General features: G+C 52.3%; 1 protein-coding gene across 1 annotated transcript in view; it reads left to right on the top strand.

The window, feature by feature from the left end:
* SPNS3 (SPNS lysolipid transporter 3, sphingosine-1-phosphate (putative)) overlaps window positions 1–17,546 on the top strand; it is a 55,892-nt gene extending 38,346 nt beyond the window's left edge. The window contains exons 10-12 of the mRNA XM_069083252.1: window positions 13,589–13,687; window positions 16,500–16,659; window positions 17,090–17,546. Of these exons, the coding sequence (XP_068939353.1) occupies window positions 13,589–13,687; window positions 16,500–16,659; window positions 17,090–17,121 (291 nt within the window). The 3' untranslated portion in view covers window positions 17,122–17,546. The remainder of the gene's footprint in view (window positions 1–13,588; window positions 13,688–16,499; window positions 16,660–17,089) is intronic.
* Window positions 17,547–20,101: the final 2,555 nt, after the last annotated feature.

Genomic DNA, 20,101 nt, shown 5'->3' with positions numbered 1-20,101 from the left:
GGGTGATGGGAGGGAAGGGTGATGCATATTCTGTGGGCTTGGGTTGGGGGGGAAGGCAGGAGCATTGACTGGGAGACACAAAGAGGAAGTGTGGAGAAGCCACCACGGTGAGAACCGCCTTCCTTGGAGGGGATGAGGCAGCTTGGGACAGGCCTTCAAGAGAAGCTGGGAAAGCCAGAGGGTGGGAGGCCTGGGATGGAGGATTCTTTGGACCCGTCTGCTCCTTGGCAGCCTCCCTTCCTATCCGCGTGTCCCCTAGCCCCCTGCATCGTAGCTCGGCCACTCTTTGGCCCTTGGTTTCCATTTATCTTGATGATCTGACTCTAAGGTCCCCCCTGTCTATGAGAAGCCTTACCGGATTGCTCCAGACAAGGATCATCACTCCCATCTCTACACTCTAAGGCATGAGTTGTCTGACTGCATTATAGCACAAGACCTCCATCGAGCCCCATCTCCAACTGGCCACCCTCGATGGAAACCTTGTTTCCCCAGTCGGACAGGGGAGGATCTGTCATTCTTCTCCAAGCCCCGCCTCCCGCCACCCCAGCTCTGGACAGAACACAAAGGAGATAAGGGGGCATGCTTTGTCTCTGGCGGGGGCCATCCCTGCCCACCACTCTGCTTTCGTAAGGACGTCTCAGCCTCCTTCGGAGATCTAATTGCTTGCAAAGGCTCCATCCAGCCTCCACCAGTAAGAGGGAGGTGTTCAGTCATGTTCTTGGAGGGTGAGGAAAGCCCCCACTCACAGAGGACAGAAGGGTTCTCTCCAGCTCCCCAGGGTGAAGGCCTTTCTCTGGGACGAGGTTCTCAGCTCTTGCTCCCCAGGACCAAGGCTGGTGACTTACCACACTGAGCCTACAAGCTCACCAGGGGCAGCCAGAGGAGAGGCGGGCCCCTCTCGGGCCCAGGCTCAGCTCCTCTCCAGGGATGGAGTTCTGCTGGTTGCCTTTGTCAGTCCCAGGGGAGACTTTGTTCTGACATCTCTCAGTGCCCACTCACTCGAGTCACGGAACAGAAGAGTGGGCTGCTGTTCTCCTCTGGGGAGGCAGCTGATGCCACTCCTGCTGGGAGCCTGCTTCCATGTGGGGACAATCTCTTCTCCCTCCATGCTCTTTTGTCCTTGAGGAGAACATGGCCTCCAGGGGAGCGAGCGCCCTCCACACCAGGAGCCTCAGCTGAAGGGCTCCAGAGGCAGATGCTCTGCTCCAAGCCTCTTACTTTACCCAGGAGGAAACAGGTGCAGAAAGCTGAAGTCCCAGAGCAAGCCGGCTTAGCAGCGGATGGCGGCTGGGCCCTGCCCTCTGCACACCTGCCTTCCCTCCCTGGGATCTGACCCTGGTGTAGATGGTACTGTGTGCTTCTATTTTTAGGCAGACTGGCAGGCATGCCCAGGAGGAGGACGGGGGTGTGCTGGAGGACAGATGCTCTGGATTCTATCTCAGCAGGATGAGCGAGTCCTTGAGAGGACAGGAAAAGAGAATCCAAGAGGCCCACGGGGAGCCAGGCTAGTGCCAGGGCTGGAGGGCAGAGCAAGGGGACTCAGGGGAGGCTAGGAGAAGGAGGACCACAGAGACTCGGGACCTGACAGACTCCTGAGGGTGGATGTGGCCCTGCCGAGGAAGCGGAGGGGCTGGGGCCGCTGGAGGGAGGGGCCGAGGGCTGTGAGCGATTGGGAGAGGCTTGTCCTTCTCTGGAGTGTGATAGGGCCCCTCACCAAGCCTGACAGTGCCTCGGGCTCAATCCTCCTGCTCCAAGGGACCTAGAAAGTGGAACAGGGAAAGCTGAAGCCTCAGGTCAGAAGCTCAAGCCCTGAGGGTTCTCCTCATTGATGCTGATTGAAAAACAGACTTCAGAAGAGAAGGGCAGAAATGGAGGGTTAGGGAGGGAGAGCTGCCCATGTGTCCATTGAGGCCATTCTCACAGGGCATTCAGGGGGAAGAAGAGTAGCTGGGGACCCCCACGATATTCAGCAAGGGTGGGGGTAGACACTCAGGCTCTGGTGTTTGTACCCAAATACACAGAGAAGGCAAAGTGAACAGAGGGAAAGCTGGCCACATTTCTGTAGTGCTTTAGGGCCTACAAAGCATTTTACAAAGATGCTCTCACTTGGTTCTGGCAGGTAGGTGTTCTTATTATCCGTGTTTTACAGATGAGGAAACTGAGGCTGAGAAGGGTGAGGTTACTTGGCCTGGATCACACAATTACTAAGTGACTGAGGCAGGATTGGAACTCAGGTCTTCTGGATATGAGCCAGGGAAAGTGACTTCTGACACCCAAGAGGATTTTGAATAGAAGAGAACTGGAGTCGAGTTGGATAGGAACGGGGGTGGGGTGGCAGATGTGTGGTCCAGGGCTGGACCCAAAGGCCCTTTGCAGAAAAAGCAAAAGGGCCAAAGCTGTTTCACTTCTGTCATAAGGAAAACTTGGCCCTGCTCTGCCCCGGGGCTTTGTGTACGCAAGGGGAAACCGTGCAGCTTGGAAGGAAGCTCCTAGGACAGCTGTCCTCGCTCCTCCTGCCTCGTAACTATATAGCCTATGGTATCTTCAACTCTGTCTGATCCTCAGTGGAGTGGGGGGCACACTGGCGGGGGCTCACGAGCTACAGTAGTAGACATCTCGAAGGGCTCAGGGCTGCCTCTAGACTCCCAGCTACCTTCTGAAGACCCTGACTACATGTTCCAATGAGTCAGCTAGCACAGGGTAGGGGAAGGACGGAAGGAAGGGAGGGAGGGAGGAAAGAAGGAAGGAAGGGAGGGAGGAAGGAGGAAGGAAAGAAGAAAGGAAGGGAGGAAGGAGGGAGGGAGGAAGGAGGAAGGAAAGAAGAAAGGAAGGAAGGGAAGGAGGAAGGAGAGAGGGAGGAAGGAAGGAAGGAAGGAATAAAGGAAGAAGGAAAGAAGGAAGTAAGAGAGGGAGGAAAGAAGGAAGGAAGGAAGGGAGGGAGGGAGGGAAGGAAGGAAAGAAGGAAGGAGGGAGGAATGAAGGAAGGAAGGAAAGAAGGAAGGGAGGGAGGAAGGAAGGAGGGAGGGAGGGAAGGAAATGAATGTTGCTTTTTGCTTGAGGACAGAGACTTCCACTTTTGGCCTTGTATACAGTAGGTGCTTAATAAATACTTTTGGGTTGATTCATGCCAGGCAGATCAGTCAGGAAGCTACTTCAAGAGTTCAGGGGAGAAGAGATGAGGGCCTCAACTGGGGTGGTCACAGTGGAAGTGGAAAGGAAGAACCAGGGTCTGTAGACTGGTGGGGTCTGAATGACCAGGAGGGTGGTGGCACCATTCTAAGAGTAGACACAGACTGAGCAGGTAAGAGGTGTAGAGAATCAGCCCAGGAACAGTGCACTGAGGAGCAGGTGTTGGGTTTTGGCTTCTGGCGGGGGCGGGGAGGGCATGACTGAAGGCTTGGGATGGGTGAGATCCCACCTGGAGAGACCAGAAGGGGGCCCATGACAGAATCTTAGAGAATACCTGGGGTTCCCCACTTGGCACGGTGCATGGGCAAGGAGCAGGCACCAACTGCATACTTGTTGACTTCTTGACTTGCCTTTGAAGGGTGCATGGAGGCAGTTCAGTCCTGTAACGTAATGTCAGGATGGCCTCTGAAGAAGGTTGAGGATGACGAGCTTTATTTTATTATTATATGACAAAGTTCATTCAATTCAAATCATCCAATGGAGGAAATACAAAGTCAGGATAGAGCTACTTGGGTTGGGCAGGTCAGTGGTTACAGAGGATGGGGGGATCAGAGCACTCCTCACTCAACTGCTGCTGGGCTTCCCTTTCCTTACTGGGGGAAAGGACATCCTGTTCAGACAAGATTGAAATAGAATGATTGACAAGTGCCCTGAGGTTCCCTTGGACTTCCAGCCCCCACAGCTACATCTTAGGTGACTGAAGGGACTTCCTGGTGTGTGACTGACCCCATGTCCTGGGCTGTGTCTTGTTACTTAAAAACAAACCAAAACCCCAAGCAATGACTGAGATAGAGAACATGCTTGTGACATCTCCTAATGTCAGAAATTGGAAGACACTGTTGCCATTTTGGGTAGCAGACTCATGATTCCCAGTGGTCTTGATAAGCTGACATAATTGTCTGAAAAGTCTGGTGGTCTTGGAGGAGTAGAAGCTCCATTTGGGAACACGATGAGACAGCTAAGAAAGTCGGGACCTTTTTAGATTCTATTCTGGAAGCAAGTGTCTGGAGAGAGGGGAGGAACCTTGCCTGGGGTTCTCAGATGCACCTCCGAGTGACAGGTCAGACCTAGAAGTCATGTATCAGTGCCAGAATTACCCAATCTTCATGGATTCCCTTATGATGAGCACCTCCCATGGGAAGGTGCCTAGCAGCACATAAACAGCAGCCGAAGGAGGACAGGCCTGCCAGGTCACAGGGCTGGGAGCCCCAGACTGATGGACCAAAAAGTCTAAGGAGGAAGACTGATCTTGGGACTGTTGGTGGTGCAGGGAGTTTTGAGTAGTTTTCACGTTGTCCGTAGTTGTTCTGGAGTACAGTTTGGCCTCTGGTGCTCGGTACTGTTCCTCAATACAGTTCTTACAGTAGTTTAACTTAGAGCCAGCTTAGGAAGAAATGCAATGCTTGCTGGAACATAGATTCATTTTATGAGACTTGGATGCACAGGCATTATCAGATGCTTCCATCTTTATTAGATGGCCAAAGGGTTTCCCCTCCAACTTAGTCAACTCTTAAGGTTTGCATGTTCTGAAAAACTGAGTTATCATGGAGGACACTGGCTCTAGCCCACGTCAGAGGAAGTTTTGTGCTTTGCTCAGCACTGCTCCCCAGGCAGCCCTCCCAAGAGGCGGGAGCTAGTGAAGCACACAGAGATAGGCACGGGAGGGGGATCTCCTCTGGAGGGCCAGGCACCTAGGCCATGCCATTCCCAAGTCCTGGAGCCTCCCCGGCCTGACCCTTATTCTTGCGATCCCATCACTTGCCTTTTGTGTCTCCTCCAGCATCCCTGATTATAGCTCTGATCTTATGGTCCTTGACCTGCTCAGGCCACGTCTGGAGAAGACTCGGGTGCATGTCTTAGAAAGGTCATTCTGAGCTGAAATATGTCCAAAGGAGCTCGTACTAGGAGCTAAAAGGCCTCAAAACATATCATGTGAGGAGTTGTTGGAGGAGCTAATGTTCATCTAGAGAGGAGAAGACTGAGAGAAGCTTGCTACCTGTCTGTGACCATGTGAAGGGCTGTTACATGGAAGAAGGATCTTCCTTGTCCTGTTTGGCCCTGGAAGGCTGAACCAGGAGCAATGTGCCAGAGGTCAGCTGAGGCTTCTGGTCAGGACAAAGTGCTCCAGAATCCACAAAGGGGAGAGTGTTTGGCTGCCTTCGATAGGGGTGGGAGCAGGATGGACCCCTCTCAGTGACAGGTGTGTTACCAGTGCCATCGAGGCATCCTGGGCATTTCTAGCATTTTAAGGTTGGCAAAATGGGCAACCCCCTCTGAAGTGCTCTGAGCACCATTATCCCTGTTTTACCAGTGAGGAAACTGAGGCTCAGACAAGGGCAGTGATTAGTCCAGGCCAGAGAGCCCACGAGGCAGTCAGGGAGCCAAGTCTGTGAGCACTCATCAAGCAGGTGGCCAAAGGAAACCTTCCTCTGGTCTGGTTTTGACTTGGTGACATCCAGGGTTCCTTCTCACATGGAGATTCTAGGAGGCATCTGGATGAAGTGTCAGACTTGGCTAATACCAGAATGACCAAGATCATCTTTGCCCCAGCCACAGTTGGATTTCAGAAGCAGCAGCAGAAATCGTTGCATATTTTAGCACAAAATTAACACCATTAACAGCCTGACATTATTTTAGCACTAAATTAGCACGATTAACAACTTGGAGCTATTAGCATCTGAACCGTGCAGGTGACGCCTCCTCGCTAAGCATAGTTAATGATCCTGTACTTTCCATTTGTCCTCTGCTACTTGTTGACATTAGATGCACATCTGGGCTGTGCTTGTGGTGCATTTTTGGCCTGCATTTCCATCGGCGCACAAACTCTTGTGGATCTGGTGCTTTGCAGGACACAGGATCACAGAGTGAGGACATAAACTCCTAGGAACACGGGACCATAGAAACACAGGGTCCTAGAACAGGAACCATTGGATGGTGGAATAGCATGATGGGGCCATGGAACCATGAGATCCTAGAACCACAGAATGATTGGATGATGGGGCCGTGGAACCATGAGATCCTAGAACCACAGAATGATAGGATGATGGGGCCGTGGAACCATGAGATCCTAGAACCACAGAATGATAGGATGATGGGGCCGTGGAACCATGAGATCCTAGAACCACAGTAAGATAGGATGTTTGGCAGCCCCTTCACTCCATAGAGAACAACATGAAGCCTGAAGAAGATAACCTGACCAAGGCCCACAGAAAGCTAGCAGTGGGCATAGACATGGCAAGTGACTTCCTCTGAGCCGGCAGGGAGCTTGTGGCCTAGCAAGGGTGACCTGCTGACCCTCCTAGGGCATGGGACACGTGGACTTTGAAGAGACGACAGAAGGATTTAGAACGGGTCCTTTGAGGATAGGCGAAAAGAACCCTAGATTTGAAGGGCACCCTGTCCTCGGGCATTTGGTGGAATGGTGAGGGGAATGAAACCTGTGACTTCCCTGGTGAACAGGATCTTTCCACCACAGCAGGTTGGCTCTGACTTCCCTCAGAGGGAGGCTCAGAGAGCTGTCTATGGTTCTGAAAGGGAAGTGCCTCTCGGCTCACACAACCAAGCTGTGTCAGGTGGGACAGGAGCCCAGGCCCTTGTGACTCAGATCTCACCTAGGGAGGATGAGCAGATAAGCTTGAATCCAAAAGGGAGGTGGTGGAGCACCTTCTGATTGCCAGGCAGATGGAACCTGGGTGTTCAGTCCTGGGCTGCCTGGGAGGGTGAGAGTGAGGGGAAGGTTCTCATTTGGGTTATTAGCTACCTTACTAGCAGCAGCAGCTGCCAGAGCTCTGGAGGAAAATGAATGCAATATCTGGGCTACACAAGGTCTCCAAGCATCACTCCTTTGAAGAGAGAATGCAGACTTCCACCCTTGCTGCCTTTCTTCTCTTCCACATGTCCCCTCGAAGTCTTTCCCCTCCCAAAGAATGGGAATCTGCTTTGAGGGATGCCAGATCGAATACACAATGCTCTGGTTGGCATCCATGACTTGGTCCCAGGCAGGAAGGAGGCAGGGACATAACAGATCTTGAAAGTTATCCCCCTAGAGTGATTTGGGTTATAAAACTGCATCCCCTTTGACCCAGCAATGCATATCCTGACAGGTCTCTATCCTAAAGAGATTTTTTAAAAAGGAAGGGAAAAGGACCCATATGTACAAAAAATATTTATAGCAGCTCTTTCTGTGGTGGCAAAGAATTGGAAATTGAGACGATGCCCATCAGCTGGAGAATGGCTCACTAAGTGACAGTATATGATTGTGATAGGAATACTATTGTGCTATAAGAAATGGTGAGAAGGATGCTTTCAGAAAACCCTGGAAAGACTTACACGAACTGATGCAAAGGGAAGCAGAAGCAGGAGAACATTGCATGCAGCAGCAGCGGTGAGTGACTCAGCTCTTTTCAGCCATACAACGATCCAAGACGATTCTCAAGGACTCAGAGGAAGCATGCCCTCCTCCTCCAGAGAAAGAACAGATGAAGGCGAATGCAGACTTTCTCGCTTTGCTTTCTATTTTCTCTGTATTTTCTTTCACAACATGACTATTGCATGTCTGTACATGTATAACCTATATCAAATTGCTTCCCTTCTCAATGAGGAGGGGTAGGAGAGAGGAAGGAAAATAATTTGGAACTCAAAATAAAAAAAATGTTTAAAAAATTTACATATAATTAGGAAAAAACCAAAATATTTGAAACAAAGAAAGAAAAGAAAATCACTTTCCCAAACAGACTCTGAAGGAAGGGCTTTGAGTCTATGCTGTGTGAGGATCAAAGGAAGTGGGTGTATTTAGCCTGGAGAAGAGTGAGGGTCCATCACAGCTGCCTGAGTATTTGAAGGATTGTCATTAAGAGAAGGAATTAGGCTTATTCTGCTATCCCCAGAGGACAGAAGGAGGAGCGAGGCAGGGAAGGAAGGAAGGACTTCAGCAGATATCAGGACGACTTCCTACAATCAGAGCTGCACAGAATGGGAATGGGCTGCTTCAGGAGAAAGTGAGCTCTCCTCATTGTGAGCCTGCAAGCAGGGACTGGGAATCAGGAATGGTGCTGAAGTGAGCCTCATTCAGGTACAGATTGGACTGGTCACCACCGAGGTCCCTTCAAGCGCTAAGATTCATCCAGGTCACCTGACCTCTTCCTCAGTTTCCTCAGCTGTAAGCGACCATTTGAGGACACCTACCTCCCCGTGTTTTTGAGGAGCTGTTTCTGTAAATTTGCTACAGAACTCTGAGTTCATAATAATTATCCTGTTAGAAGGGGGCACAGTGACTAAGAAGGGCTATGCCACCTCTGGGGCAGAGAAGGAAAGTTCTCTCTTCTCCAGTGACCTTGCCTCTCTTCACAAGACGCCATCCTCCCCAAAGCCCAGCCCACCAACTCTTCATCTGTGCTGGCTCACACGTGACTGGTAAATGAAGACAGTCTCTGGCCTGGCCCTCCGCCTGGTGCCAGAAGCTGGGTTCAGCTGTGGCCAGTATACACTCTGCCCTTAGCAATCAGCCAGGGGAGAAAGCCTAGGAGATACCCCAGAGGGAACTGAGACCTGGGCAAGTGGGGCGCCCTTGTCAAGAGCTGGACCGGGAGGAAGTGCTGCAGGGGGGCTTTGAGGCCTGGGCCTCCGAACGTTAGGTTTGGGCTCTTGGGCCCCTCACAGAAAGAGGCGGACTGGACCCTTTCACATCAGAGGATCCACAGGGTGCTGAGCTGGGCTCCAGGTCTACCCCCAGCATTTCCCATGTCCCTCCATTTGCCTTGGCCTTAGTTTTCCCACCTGTAAGGCTCTCTCTCTTCTGGATCTGTGCTTCTCTCATTCTTGCTCCAGACAGGAGGCTGAGCTGTCGGGATGACCTCTCCAGCCCTCTCATTCAGCACTGAGCCCCTGTGGTTCTCCTTAATTATCACATATATGAATGTACTTCCTGCACCCTGCCTTCTTGGCACCATGGGGGAAAGGAGTGAAAGGGCCCCTCTAAGAAGTACCCAAGCTTTGTCTTAGGAAACCATGAGTGACTGTAGAAACAGTGTCTTAATGTTCCTAAAATGATCCCTTTTGGAGCGCTCGTGATGTCTACAGTGGCGTGAAATACGCATACAGAACACACTGCACCCGACGGACACAGCCCCCGGCTGTCACACACCTTCCTGCAGCTCGGAGCTTCCATTATCTCCATCCCAAAGCCTTCCTTCCTCCCACAACAAGATTCTGTTTCTCAAAACCCACATAATTATCCCTAGTGTGTTTCCATTCTCCAGACGTCAATACACACCTTGTTTCTTCAACCTGTTATTTCATGGATGTGTAATTAGCACGCATTCCATCTACTGGCGACAGGGGGATGTGAGGTCTGCTGGTGATGTCTGAGATGGAGATGCTTCTTAACCCCTTCCTGTGGAGCCGAGCCCCAGGAGAGGTGTGAGCTGAGGATTCCAGTGTCCTGGAGTGGGGAAGGGGGCCCACCCCGAGGCTTCAGAGAAGATGGACCTCCCACACCCATCGGCACAAGCTTGGGGCATGCGGTCTCTGAGAAGATGCTTTTCATCATATAGCATCCTAGGACCTGCTGGGGCCTGATCAGGGCCCTTTGACATGGAAGGAGATGAGCTGGCAGGGACCTTCCTTCCTGAGGGAGACTCTGGCCATCCCCAGGCAGAAGCCTGAAGGGGGTTAACAGCAGCTTCAGGCAAACTCCTCTTAGACTGGTGGTCTGGAACCTGGGGCTAAGGAAAGGCAAGGTTATGGGTGAGGGCCCTGTGAGCGGTAGCCATGGACTGACCCCAGCTCTGGGTGCAGACTGATGCCCCAATGCCATTCAGCCAACTCATCAATGTGTGCTACGGTCCCAAGAGGCACCAGCTGAGGCATCGAGGAAGGCTCAGCCCCACCATCAACACTGTCAAAGGGCCAGCTCTTGCTCTCTTGGGCTCACTGGCCTAGGTTCAACTCAGGGGCACTCCTCCCTGTGGGCTGGGAAAATGGGTCATTGTGTACTTGGGTTTCCTATTCCCGGAAGCGAAGCTAGCCTTCCCTCCCCCTTCAGACAGAGCAGGATCTTCTCCAAACTTGTGTGTCTGTGTCACCAGGAGATATTTCTGTCCCTCATCCTCCCTCCCCCTGGCCCCACCTTTAAGGTGGCACTGCCTTCCTGGGCTAACTCTTCCCCCTTCTCTTTCTGCATTCCAGCCTCCACACCTAGGTAGAGATATGATGGATGGGTTTGTGGGAACCACCTGCTAGTGGAGATGGGGGGTGGGGGCCATGGGTGTTACTCAGGAAATTAGCTGTTTGAGGTTCAAATCTTAGCTTTCCTAAAAAGAGACAGAGTAAGTCTTTCCCTCCATTGGATGGGGAATAATAGTTCCAAGGAAGCTTACTTTGCCAAAGGTTCTGTGAGATTCTCTGGAGCATAGGATGGGCAGACCCAGCTGGGAGACAGGCATCCTGGGGCATTAAGAAAGCAAAAGGAGGTTGGAGGGGCCAAGGGGAAGGCTTCGATTATCTGGAATCCAAGGCTTTTTGAGGCTGTTAGTGCACCTGCCATGAGATTCATCTTTCAGCATTGCACATTCTTCTTGACCTGGGGTCCACCCTCCCAGGAAGCTGAGGAGAGATTTCAGGGACCTGGGAATTTGAGTAGGAAAGCTACAGCTTCATCTTAGTATAATTGGTTTTCTTTTCAATCCTGTGTGTTCTCTTTTGTGCATTTCAAACTATGATTGTGGGGAGTCCATAGGCTTTTGCCAGACACCACAGGCACATGCCCTCAAGGAGCTTACATTCTTCTGGGTGGCATCAGCACACGAGGGAGGGTGTGAAGGTAGAATTGCTGAGCCTTGACAGCTGAATAGTTGTGGGAAGCAGCATGTGAGAATGAGCAGCTGAAATTGTTGTCAAGGTTATGAGCCTTCATGACTAGGACCGAAGCAGAAGATTGGGAGGGAGGCCGGGTGGAGAAAGGCGATGTTCGAGATGGTTCTGAGCCATCTGACAGGCAATCAGAGAATGGGGTACTGGAGCTTGGGATAGAGATGAAGGCAGGACATAGAGATCATCAGGAAGATAGCCGAATCCATGGGAACTGATGGGATCACCCAGAGAAAGAGAAAAGAGAAGGAAGCCCAGGACAGAGCCTGGCTCAGTGGGACCCACAGGTAGGAGGCAGGGCATGAATGATGATTCAGCAAAGGAGACAGAGGAGTGGTCGGACAAGCAGACTATGTGGGGCTGTCAGGTGTAAGAAGACTGGAGAGGGAGAAGGGGACCAGGTGACTGCGAATGCCCAACAGAGGATCTTGTATTTGATCCTGAAGCTGAGATGGGAGCCTCTGGAGGGTATGTACTGAGTGGGGGGGGCCTGTGGTCAGCTTTAGGGAAAGGGACTGAGAGGAGGAGGGGGGAGAGACCTGAGGCAGGCAGACCCCCACCCCAGCAGCTACTGCAATAACCCAGGTGTGAGGTGAGGAGGGTCTGCACCAGGATGGGGCAGGGTCAGAGAAGAGAAGGGGCTGTAGGGGAGAGATATTTCCAGGGTAAACTGGACAGGCCTTGGCAACAGATTGGATCTGGGGGTGAGACAGTGAAGAATTGAAGATGGCACCTAGGTTGTGAGCCTGGGGGACAGGGAAGATAATGGTGCCCTTGAAAGTCAGGGGAATTTGGAAGAGGGGAGGGCTTGGGGTGAAGAAGATAGAGTTCAATTCTGGACAAGCTGAGTTGAAGACATCTACTGGACATGCAGTTGGAGATGTTGAGTTGGAGATTCAAGACTGGAAGTTAGCAGAGAGGCTGAGGCTGGCTAAGTAGGTTGGGAATCATCAGGATGGAGATGAGGCAGCCAGGTGGGGCAGTGGGTAGAGCTCCAGACCTGGAGTCTGGAAGACTCATCTTCCTGAGTTCCCACCTGGCCTCAGACATTTACTAGCTGTGTGACCCTGGGCAAGGCACTGTTTGCCTCAGTTTCCTCACCTGTAAAAAGGGGCAGGAGAAGATCATGGTTAAACCAATCCAGCATCTCTGCCAAGAAAACCCCAAATGGGGTCATGAAGAGTCGGACACAACTGAAACAAGTGAACAAGACAGTAGAGAAATGAGAGCTGAATTTGTAGGAGCTGACGCCATCGCCATGTGAGGGAGCTCGGAGAGGGAAGAGGCCCACTGGGAGTCACACTGAACCCACCTTCTGAAGGAAGCCCTCCCCAGCCCCCTCACTCCAGCTCCTTCCCTCAGGCCTTTTCCCTAGCTATCTGGATTTGACTTGTTCTGTATGTAGTGATTTGCATGTTGTCTGACCTGCCCTCAGCTTGTGAGCTCCTTGAGGGCAGGGACTGGCTTTTGCCTTTTTGTATCCCCAGCACTTAGTGCAGTGCCTCTATTACTATTACTCTATTGTATGAGTCTTGGGGGACAGCCACAGTCATTAGGCATGATTCAGATGAGGGTCCAGCAAAGAGAGGCAGTGAAGGAGTGGTCAGAGAGGGAGGAGAAGAAGCTGAGGTGTTGGGGGGTATCCAGAAGACCTAAAGAGAAGAGAGTGTTGAGGAGGAGAAAATCTCCAACAGTGTCAGAGGCCACAGAGAGGCTGAGGATGACCATGACCGAACAGCAAAGTCCCACATCTCAGAGGCCTGTTGTTTGTATTTGAACCAGGGGAAAATCCCTCTTGATTTTTGATTTCTCCCAATCCTGTTACTAATTGAGTGACTGAGTTGAGGGGGAGAAATGGGGGCAGAGACTTTGGGTCTATTTTCCTTCTGACCAGAATAATCCAGAGCTCCTTGTAAGGGTGGGAGTAGGTGGGTCAGTCAAGCTTGTAACATTGTTCCAGTCGTCATGTGGGCCAGTCCCGTCTTTCCTGGGCAGGCATAGAGGCAGCCAGCTCCCTGGATGCTGCTCTTCAGGCCTCCTTCCCTGACCCCCAGATAGTCCTCCCCTTCCTCTGTATTCCTACCACTCTGAGCATGGCTCTCCCTTCCAAGAGTCTACCATGACCCCTGATTAACGTCAGGTCAATACCAGTTTCCTTCCCTAGACTTCAAGGTTTCCCACTAATCTGGCCCCACCAGTACAGTCCCTCCCTCGGATTCAGTCACCGGTCTGGGGTGTCCTCTGTCCATGTGCTGAACATGTCATGTTCTTCCCCACCTTGATACACAGACACCGCAGTTATTCAGGGCTGGACTTTTCTTGTTCTCCATTCCTCAAAATCCTGAGTGTCCAGCGAGGACACACCCCTCTCTCCATCTTCTCTGTCTATGAGTAAAGGCAGCCCTGTCTGGCTTATATGTGGCCATGCCAGGACATGTGGGCACTGACCTCCTGGTAGGGGGCAGAAGTGGAGCTGGGGGTGACTTTTATGATGCCCGTAATGAGTCTGGCTTTTATCTCCTCTGTCTTACAGTCTGTGGTTATGCCCAGCCGTCGAGGGACCGCAGAAGCAATGCAGATCACTGTGGGCCACATCTTGGGAGATGCTGGTAGCCCCTACCTCACCGGACTAGTAAGGACTTGGGAAAGAGCAGGGATTGCTTTCTTGAAGGAAGAAAAGGGTGCTTTCCTTCCCTGGGGCTGGACCACCTATGTCAAAGTGTCTGAATTAGAAAGTCCGTCAGGGACATCCCATTCAGCCCACATTGCCCACCATAATCTCCTCTGGAACACCCACAGTAAGTGGTCATCTATCCTCACCCCCCCCCCACTAGGCAAACAGCTCCACTCCAGGACAGCTTTCAGTAAGAGGAAGATCTTTATGCTCTCAAGGCCTCTTTGAAGCTCCCCCTATCTCCCCTGTTTTGGACCCCAGCTCTGCCTTTGGGGACCAAGGAGCACAAACCTCTTCCCTCTTCCAAGCTGTGGCCTTTCAAACATCACTTGTAAGACTTGTTAGAAGGAGGCTGAGAATGCAGGGATCAAATGGGGAGAGATGAATTCAGGGCAGAGCTGGAGATGTAAAGTCGTGGTCAACTCCAATTTTGGCAGCCAAGTGGAGAGTGGATTGGAGGGGGGAGAGACTAGTTGGAGCTGCCAACCAGGAGGTTGCTGCTGAGTCCAGCAGGAGTGAGAAAGGTCTGGACTGAGCTGGTGGCTGGGGGAGTGGAGGGAAGAAACATCTGAAGGGTAATAGGGAGGTAGAAAGGACCAGATGTGGCGATGTCACCTCCACAATGATACGTGCAAGAGGGAATCAGACGTGACAATGAGGTTGGGAGTGACCCAGAGTACAGCAGTGCCTCCAACTGTAGGGGAAAAATTGGTGAGTGAGGAAGGTTTGGGGGAGAGCTGATGAGTTCTGCTTTGGCCATGTTGTGTATGAGATACCTATGGGACATCTTAGACACATCCAAAAAGCATTTGGTGATAAGAGACGGAAGCTCGGGGAGAAACTGAGGCTGCCTTTACAGATCTAAGAAATCCTTTGCTTGAAGATGCTCATTGAACCTAAGGGAGCTGAAGAGATCACCCAAATAAAGAGGAAAGAGGAAGAAGAGAAGGGGGCCCAAGGCAAAGCCTTGGGGGATACCTGGGGCTAATGGATGTGACCTGGACAAAGATCCATGAGAGGAAGCTGAGAAGCAGTGGTCAGGCAGGGAGAGAGCCAGACCAGAGCAGGGTCACACACCCAGAGACAGAAGGCCAGTGAGGTCTCTTTATACAAACCCCATTGGTTCTCCCTCATTGGAATCACTTCCCTTTCTGTCCTGACAAAGTCACTCTGACCAGTTACCATCACCCCTAGATCGATTTCTCTTATAGAATTTAGTCCATGAGGTCCACCCATCCTCACCTCTGAAATCTGCTTTCCCCACATCTAGAGGGGAGATTGGACTGTGCCTGCCTTTCCTCACCTCTCATCTAGATTCAAGGGGGAAGTGGTCACGTTCTCCCATCCAAGATTCCCATCCTTTCAGTCCTAACAATGTGAGAATCAGATCTCTGATTGGCTCCTCTACGTTTTGAAGGAGGAGCTTGTAATTAGACTAGTCCGGGAGTCACTGTTAGCTACATTTTGGAGAGAGACAGACAGGCAGACAGACAGACAGAGACAGAGAGAGAGAGAGAGAGAGAGACAGAGACAGACAGAGACAGAGAGGAGAGAGAGACAGAGAGAGACACAGAGACACAGGCAGAGACAGAGAGGAGAGAGACAGAGAGGGTAGAGACAGAGACAGAGAGACACAGGCAGAGACAGAGAGAGACAGAGCAGCAGCTGCTGCTACTGCTGTTGCTGCCCTTGCCGCCTCTGGTCTGCTGAGGTCAGATCTTTGCATGAGATCACCTCAAATTCTGTTCAAAGCTAACAGCAAACTCTAAGGCAAACTATCAGCAAGGGGCTTCGCATCCACCAGTCAGTGGGCAGAACCTTGGAGAGCGCTTGGAAGGGGAGTCAGCAGAGTCCCCTCAAAGTTCTCAATGTGAAACCTTATGGCCAGTGGATGTGGTGTGGGAAAACCTGGGACGTGTTACATGATGTCTCTTTGCTTGAAGAAAAGGAATTTGTACAGGTTCCCTTTAAGCAACAAATGTCCCCTGGTTCCTGAGCACCCCAAATAAGTGCCCAGAGATCACCTTTGACCCTCCTTTTCAAGAACCTGTTGCCTGCATAAAGTGAGGTGACTGGTGCATAGCTGACTGCTGCATGCCTAGTCCTGGACGAGGCCCTGGGGCAGAGACAAGACAAGGTGGTCACATGCCCCTGCCCTCCCTGAGGAGATGGCATCCACTTAGGAAACACGCATCAGGACAAGACAGCGGGCGAGTGGGGTCCAAGGGCTATGAAGGTCCAGAAAGGGGAGATGGCTGCACCTCCTACAGGAAGCCTGCCCTGATCTCTCCCTTGCTCTGTCAGTGCTCTCTCCCTCAAGTAATCACATGCACATCAAGTTGTGGGCATGCTGTATCTTCCCAGAGGCTGGGAGGCTTCTTGTGGGCATGGTCTATACTTGTTTTTTTTCCCTTGGTCTTGCCTCCCCAATACCAAGCACAGTGCCCAGCCCATTCTGTAGCAAGGGGTTAATAAAGATGGGTTGAATTGGATTTGATGGCACCAGAATCACCAGGGGGTTTGTGGAGGTGTTTGGTGGGGGCATCTGAAGGCCAGCGATAGCAGCAGGTGGGCTTGGGGGAAGGGGCAGGGATTGGCTGGTGTAGACAGAGGGAAGAGGGGTGCCACAGTCAAGGTAAACAGCCCCTGCTATTGCCTGGGGTTTATCTCAGGAGAGCCTGACCTGCAGACATTGCCAGGGGGCCTTGTATGCCAGGAGGCTGAGCAGTGCTCAGCCAGGCTCCCTCAGCCTTTCCTTCTCTCTGGGCAGGTAGCCAGTGCCCTTCAAGCAGCCCATGTGGATTCCTCCCTGTGGCTTTTCCGAAGTCTGCAATACAGTTTCTTCATCTGCATCTTCGTTGATGTGCTGGGGGGTGCCTGCTTCCTGGTGACTGCCCTCCACATGGATCGTGGCCTGCCTCAGGCCCCAGGTCATCCATCTGCTTATCTCCCTTCTTTGGTTGTAAACTCACAGTTCATGAACCCAGAGGTCTGGTTCTAGAAGGCACCTTAGAGGTCATCCAGTCCACCCTCTAATTTTACAAAGGAGGAAACTGAGGAATGGCAGAAAGGAGAAGGGACTCCCTCGAGGTCACCTCAGAGCCAGAATATGAAGGCTTCTTTTCTGCCCCCCAGGTCCAGTGCTCTCATACTTCCCTGTGGGCCCTCTCTGGGCCCTGGCCAAAGGCCCACCTGTTGACCCACAGGTAGGGGGAGGGTGACTGAGCTTGTGGCTGTCTTCTGGTGTTCATTTTCCACACCCCCTGCTCCCAGGGTGCCTTAGTGAAAATGTGGGTGTCTGTCCTATGCAGGCCTTGGCTCTCTGCTCCCCACACTGATGTTAATCTCTCTGCCCCACAGTCATCGAAGAGTCCTGGGAGCACAGAGGATGAAGGCCTTCTGGGGCTGGGCGGCCCAGGAGTGAGCGGTCCATATCTTCCCTTTCCTCTGACCCTGCCCTGTGGCTGTCTCCTGCTGCTTTGACCTGAGTCTGGGCCCTGAGAACCCTGCTGAGTCAGGAGGAACATGGGCAGGCTTGGTTGGGGAGCTGCCCTTGGTGCTGTCTTCGGAACTGGCTGCCTTGGGGAATTGAGCTGTTCGTCCACACTCCCCTGGCTGACTGTGCCAGGGCCTCTCTAGAGGGGTGGGCGGGGGAGGGGGGTGAGGGGGAGGCTGGGAAGAGCTCTTGGTCATTTTTTCCAGCCCGGGGCAGATCCCTTGTCAGGACCTGTCTTGACTTTGGGAATCTACTGAGTATGCAGCCCTGGGGGGGATGAAAAACCTGGCAACAGGGAGATAATAAAAATGCACTGTGGCTTCTGTTCTGAGTGGGCCTCCCTGGGGGCATTGGGAGAGAAGCCTGGGCATGCAGGGACCTGCCAACTGTGGGCTCGGTTAATCAACGCTCAGGCTTTGCTTGCTTGGATCGTAGTCAGCCTCCAGCAGCCCCTGAAAGGAGGTGGGAGCCACGTCCTTGGGAAGGGGCTGCTGTGGGGCAGGAGAATAGATGAGCAACCTCTGGTCCTACTCAAAGGGAGCTCAGGGAAGTGGGGGAAACTGCGGCCACGTGTGTCTTAGGGCTCTTTGACCCTTCAGGAAACACCAGGGATTCATGGAGATTCAACCCCGGGCCTGTTCCTCCTTTCCCACAGAAAGGTCCCAAGTCAGCTCCCCATCTAGCAAGAGAGGTGGCAGAGGAGGTTGCCCAGCCCCCTCCTCTCCCTCCTCGCTGCCCTGATTTCCTCAAAGGCTCTGATCAAAGCCCCTTCTACACGAGGGTTTTCCCTGCTCCTCCCAGCCATGGGAGCTTTCCTCTGACATATCTCCCATCTACTCTCTTATCTATCTTAGTCATGATAATATTAATAATTCATCATCATAGCTACCACTATCGGTTTGCAAAAAGCTTTTCAAATGTCATCTTTTTTTATCTTGACAACAGCCATGGGTGGCAGGGGCTAAAATTACCCCCCTTTTTAGGATGGGGAAATGGAGGCAGGACGGGGTTAAGGGACTTGTCCAGGGCCACAAAGCTGGGAAGGGCTGAGGCTTCAATGTGCTGCCCAGTGTAGCACTGTACTGCTTCATTTTACATCCATCTATTTCTGTGCTATCTTCCCCATTACACCACAGACTCCTTGAGGGCAGTCTCGATTTTTACCATTCTTCTCTCCCTCCGGAGCATAATGCCATACCTGGAGCATAGTAGGCACTTAGTGATTGCTTGTTCAAAGGCACAGAAGAAGGCATGCATTTCTGGTATGGAGCAGAGCTTGGACAAATGCACAGAGCTGGCAGAGGGGATGCAAACTGGGGAAAATCCTGCAGTCTAGCTTGGCTGGAGCCCCCAGCGTCCACTGGAGCAGATGGAGAAGCCCAGGACCAGCCAGGCAGGCTGAGGAGGGTCTGTGGCCCAGAGGGAATTAGATGGTCAGTCAGGGAGGTTTCAGCCAGTACCACAGACACTGAGTAGCAGCCACCAGGTGGGCAAGAGCCGGTAGTCACTGGGCAGGATGGGCAGGTGTGAAGAGTGCCCAGTCCTGGCTGTACCCAACAGGTGGTACCTGCTTATACCCAAACCTTGGTGTCCATGCTGGCCCTGGCACTGACCTGGGGCACAATCTGTCCCAGGAATCCCCAGACAAGGACCAGACAGGCCAGCAATGGTAACAGGAAGGCTTCTGGGGCTACTTGGTGGCACAGACAAAGGAGGAGATGCCTGGGAGTTCTACTGCCAGGGGAGGAGAATTTGATGAGACCAAAGAGCTTGACCAGAGCCAGGTTGTTGAGGCTCTTCTAGGTCAGGACAAATAATGGGAAGTTTAGCACCAAAACAATGGGGAGTCCCTGAAGGTCCTTGAGCAGGGGTGTGACACAGTCAGAGATGAGCCTTGGAAAGGTTATTTCTGGAATTGTGTAAAGGAAGTATGGACAAGAATTTGAGGGACCTAGGAGAAGATTGGAGCTTCAGGGAGAGGCAATAAGGGCTCCCAATGCCATCCACATGACTCCCCAGCCACAGCATGGAGCCCTCCACTTGGGAGCTCACCACCTGCCTGGGCAGCCCACTCTGATTTGTAACAGCTCTTTGTTAGCACACAAAGTCTAAATTTGCCTCCACACAGCTCCACCCCACCCCAGCCCCCACTGTTTCTGCCCTTGGGTGCCTGATTCATGTGGCAGCCACCCTTCAGGGGCTTCAGCCAGCTCTCAGGTCTCCCCCTGCCTCACCCAAATCATTGGTGTTTTCTTCCTCTCCTTTTTCCTCTCATCTCCTCTCCCCTCTTCTTTCGTCCCTCTCCCCACTTTCCTTCTCCTCCTTTTGCCCCCTCCCCTCTTCCCCCTCTCCCTCTCTCCCTCTCTCTCTCTCTCTCTCTCTCTCTCTCTCTCTCTCTCCCTCTCTCTCTCTCTCTCTCTCTCTCTCTCTCCTCTCCCTCTCCTCTCTCTCTGTGTCTTTCTGTCTGTCTCTATCTCTCTCAGTTCTCCTCCCTGCCTGACTGCTCCTCTGTTCCCTTTGCAGGATCCTCCAGACCATGGCTTTCTAACCATAGGTGTCCCCCAAAGGTCTGTCCTGGGTTCTCTTCTCTTCTTCCTATAGAGGAAGCATTATGTCACTTGGGGACCCCAGCAGCTCCCCTGGATTCAGTGACCATCTCTCTTCTGGTGATGGCTTGCTATGCCTCCACGTCTCTGTAGAATTCCAATCTCCAGCTGCCTCTCAGATGTCTTCCACTGGACCTTCCGTAGACATCAGACTCTGCAGGGGCAGAGTCAAGCTCATTTTCTTTCCCCTAAAGCCTCCTCTCCCTCCTCCACCGCCCTCCCTGTCCCTCGGGCTCCGAGACTCAGAATCCCCCTAGTCTCATCACTATC

The sequence above is a fragment of the Petaurus breviceps genome, unplaced genomic scaffold (assembly GCF_028583685.1).
Source record: "Petaurus breviceps papuanus isolate PSGF00001 unplaced genomic scaffold, PetGlider_PUasm1.0 173, whole genome shotgun sequence".
Classification (NCBI taxonomy): domain Eukaryota; kingdom Metazoa; phylum Chordata; class Mammalia; order Diprotodontia; family Petauridae; genus Petaurus; species Petaurus breviceps.
This window is presented reverse-complemented; position numbering and strand designations above follow the sequence as displayed.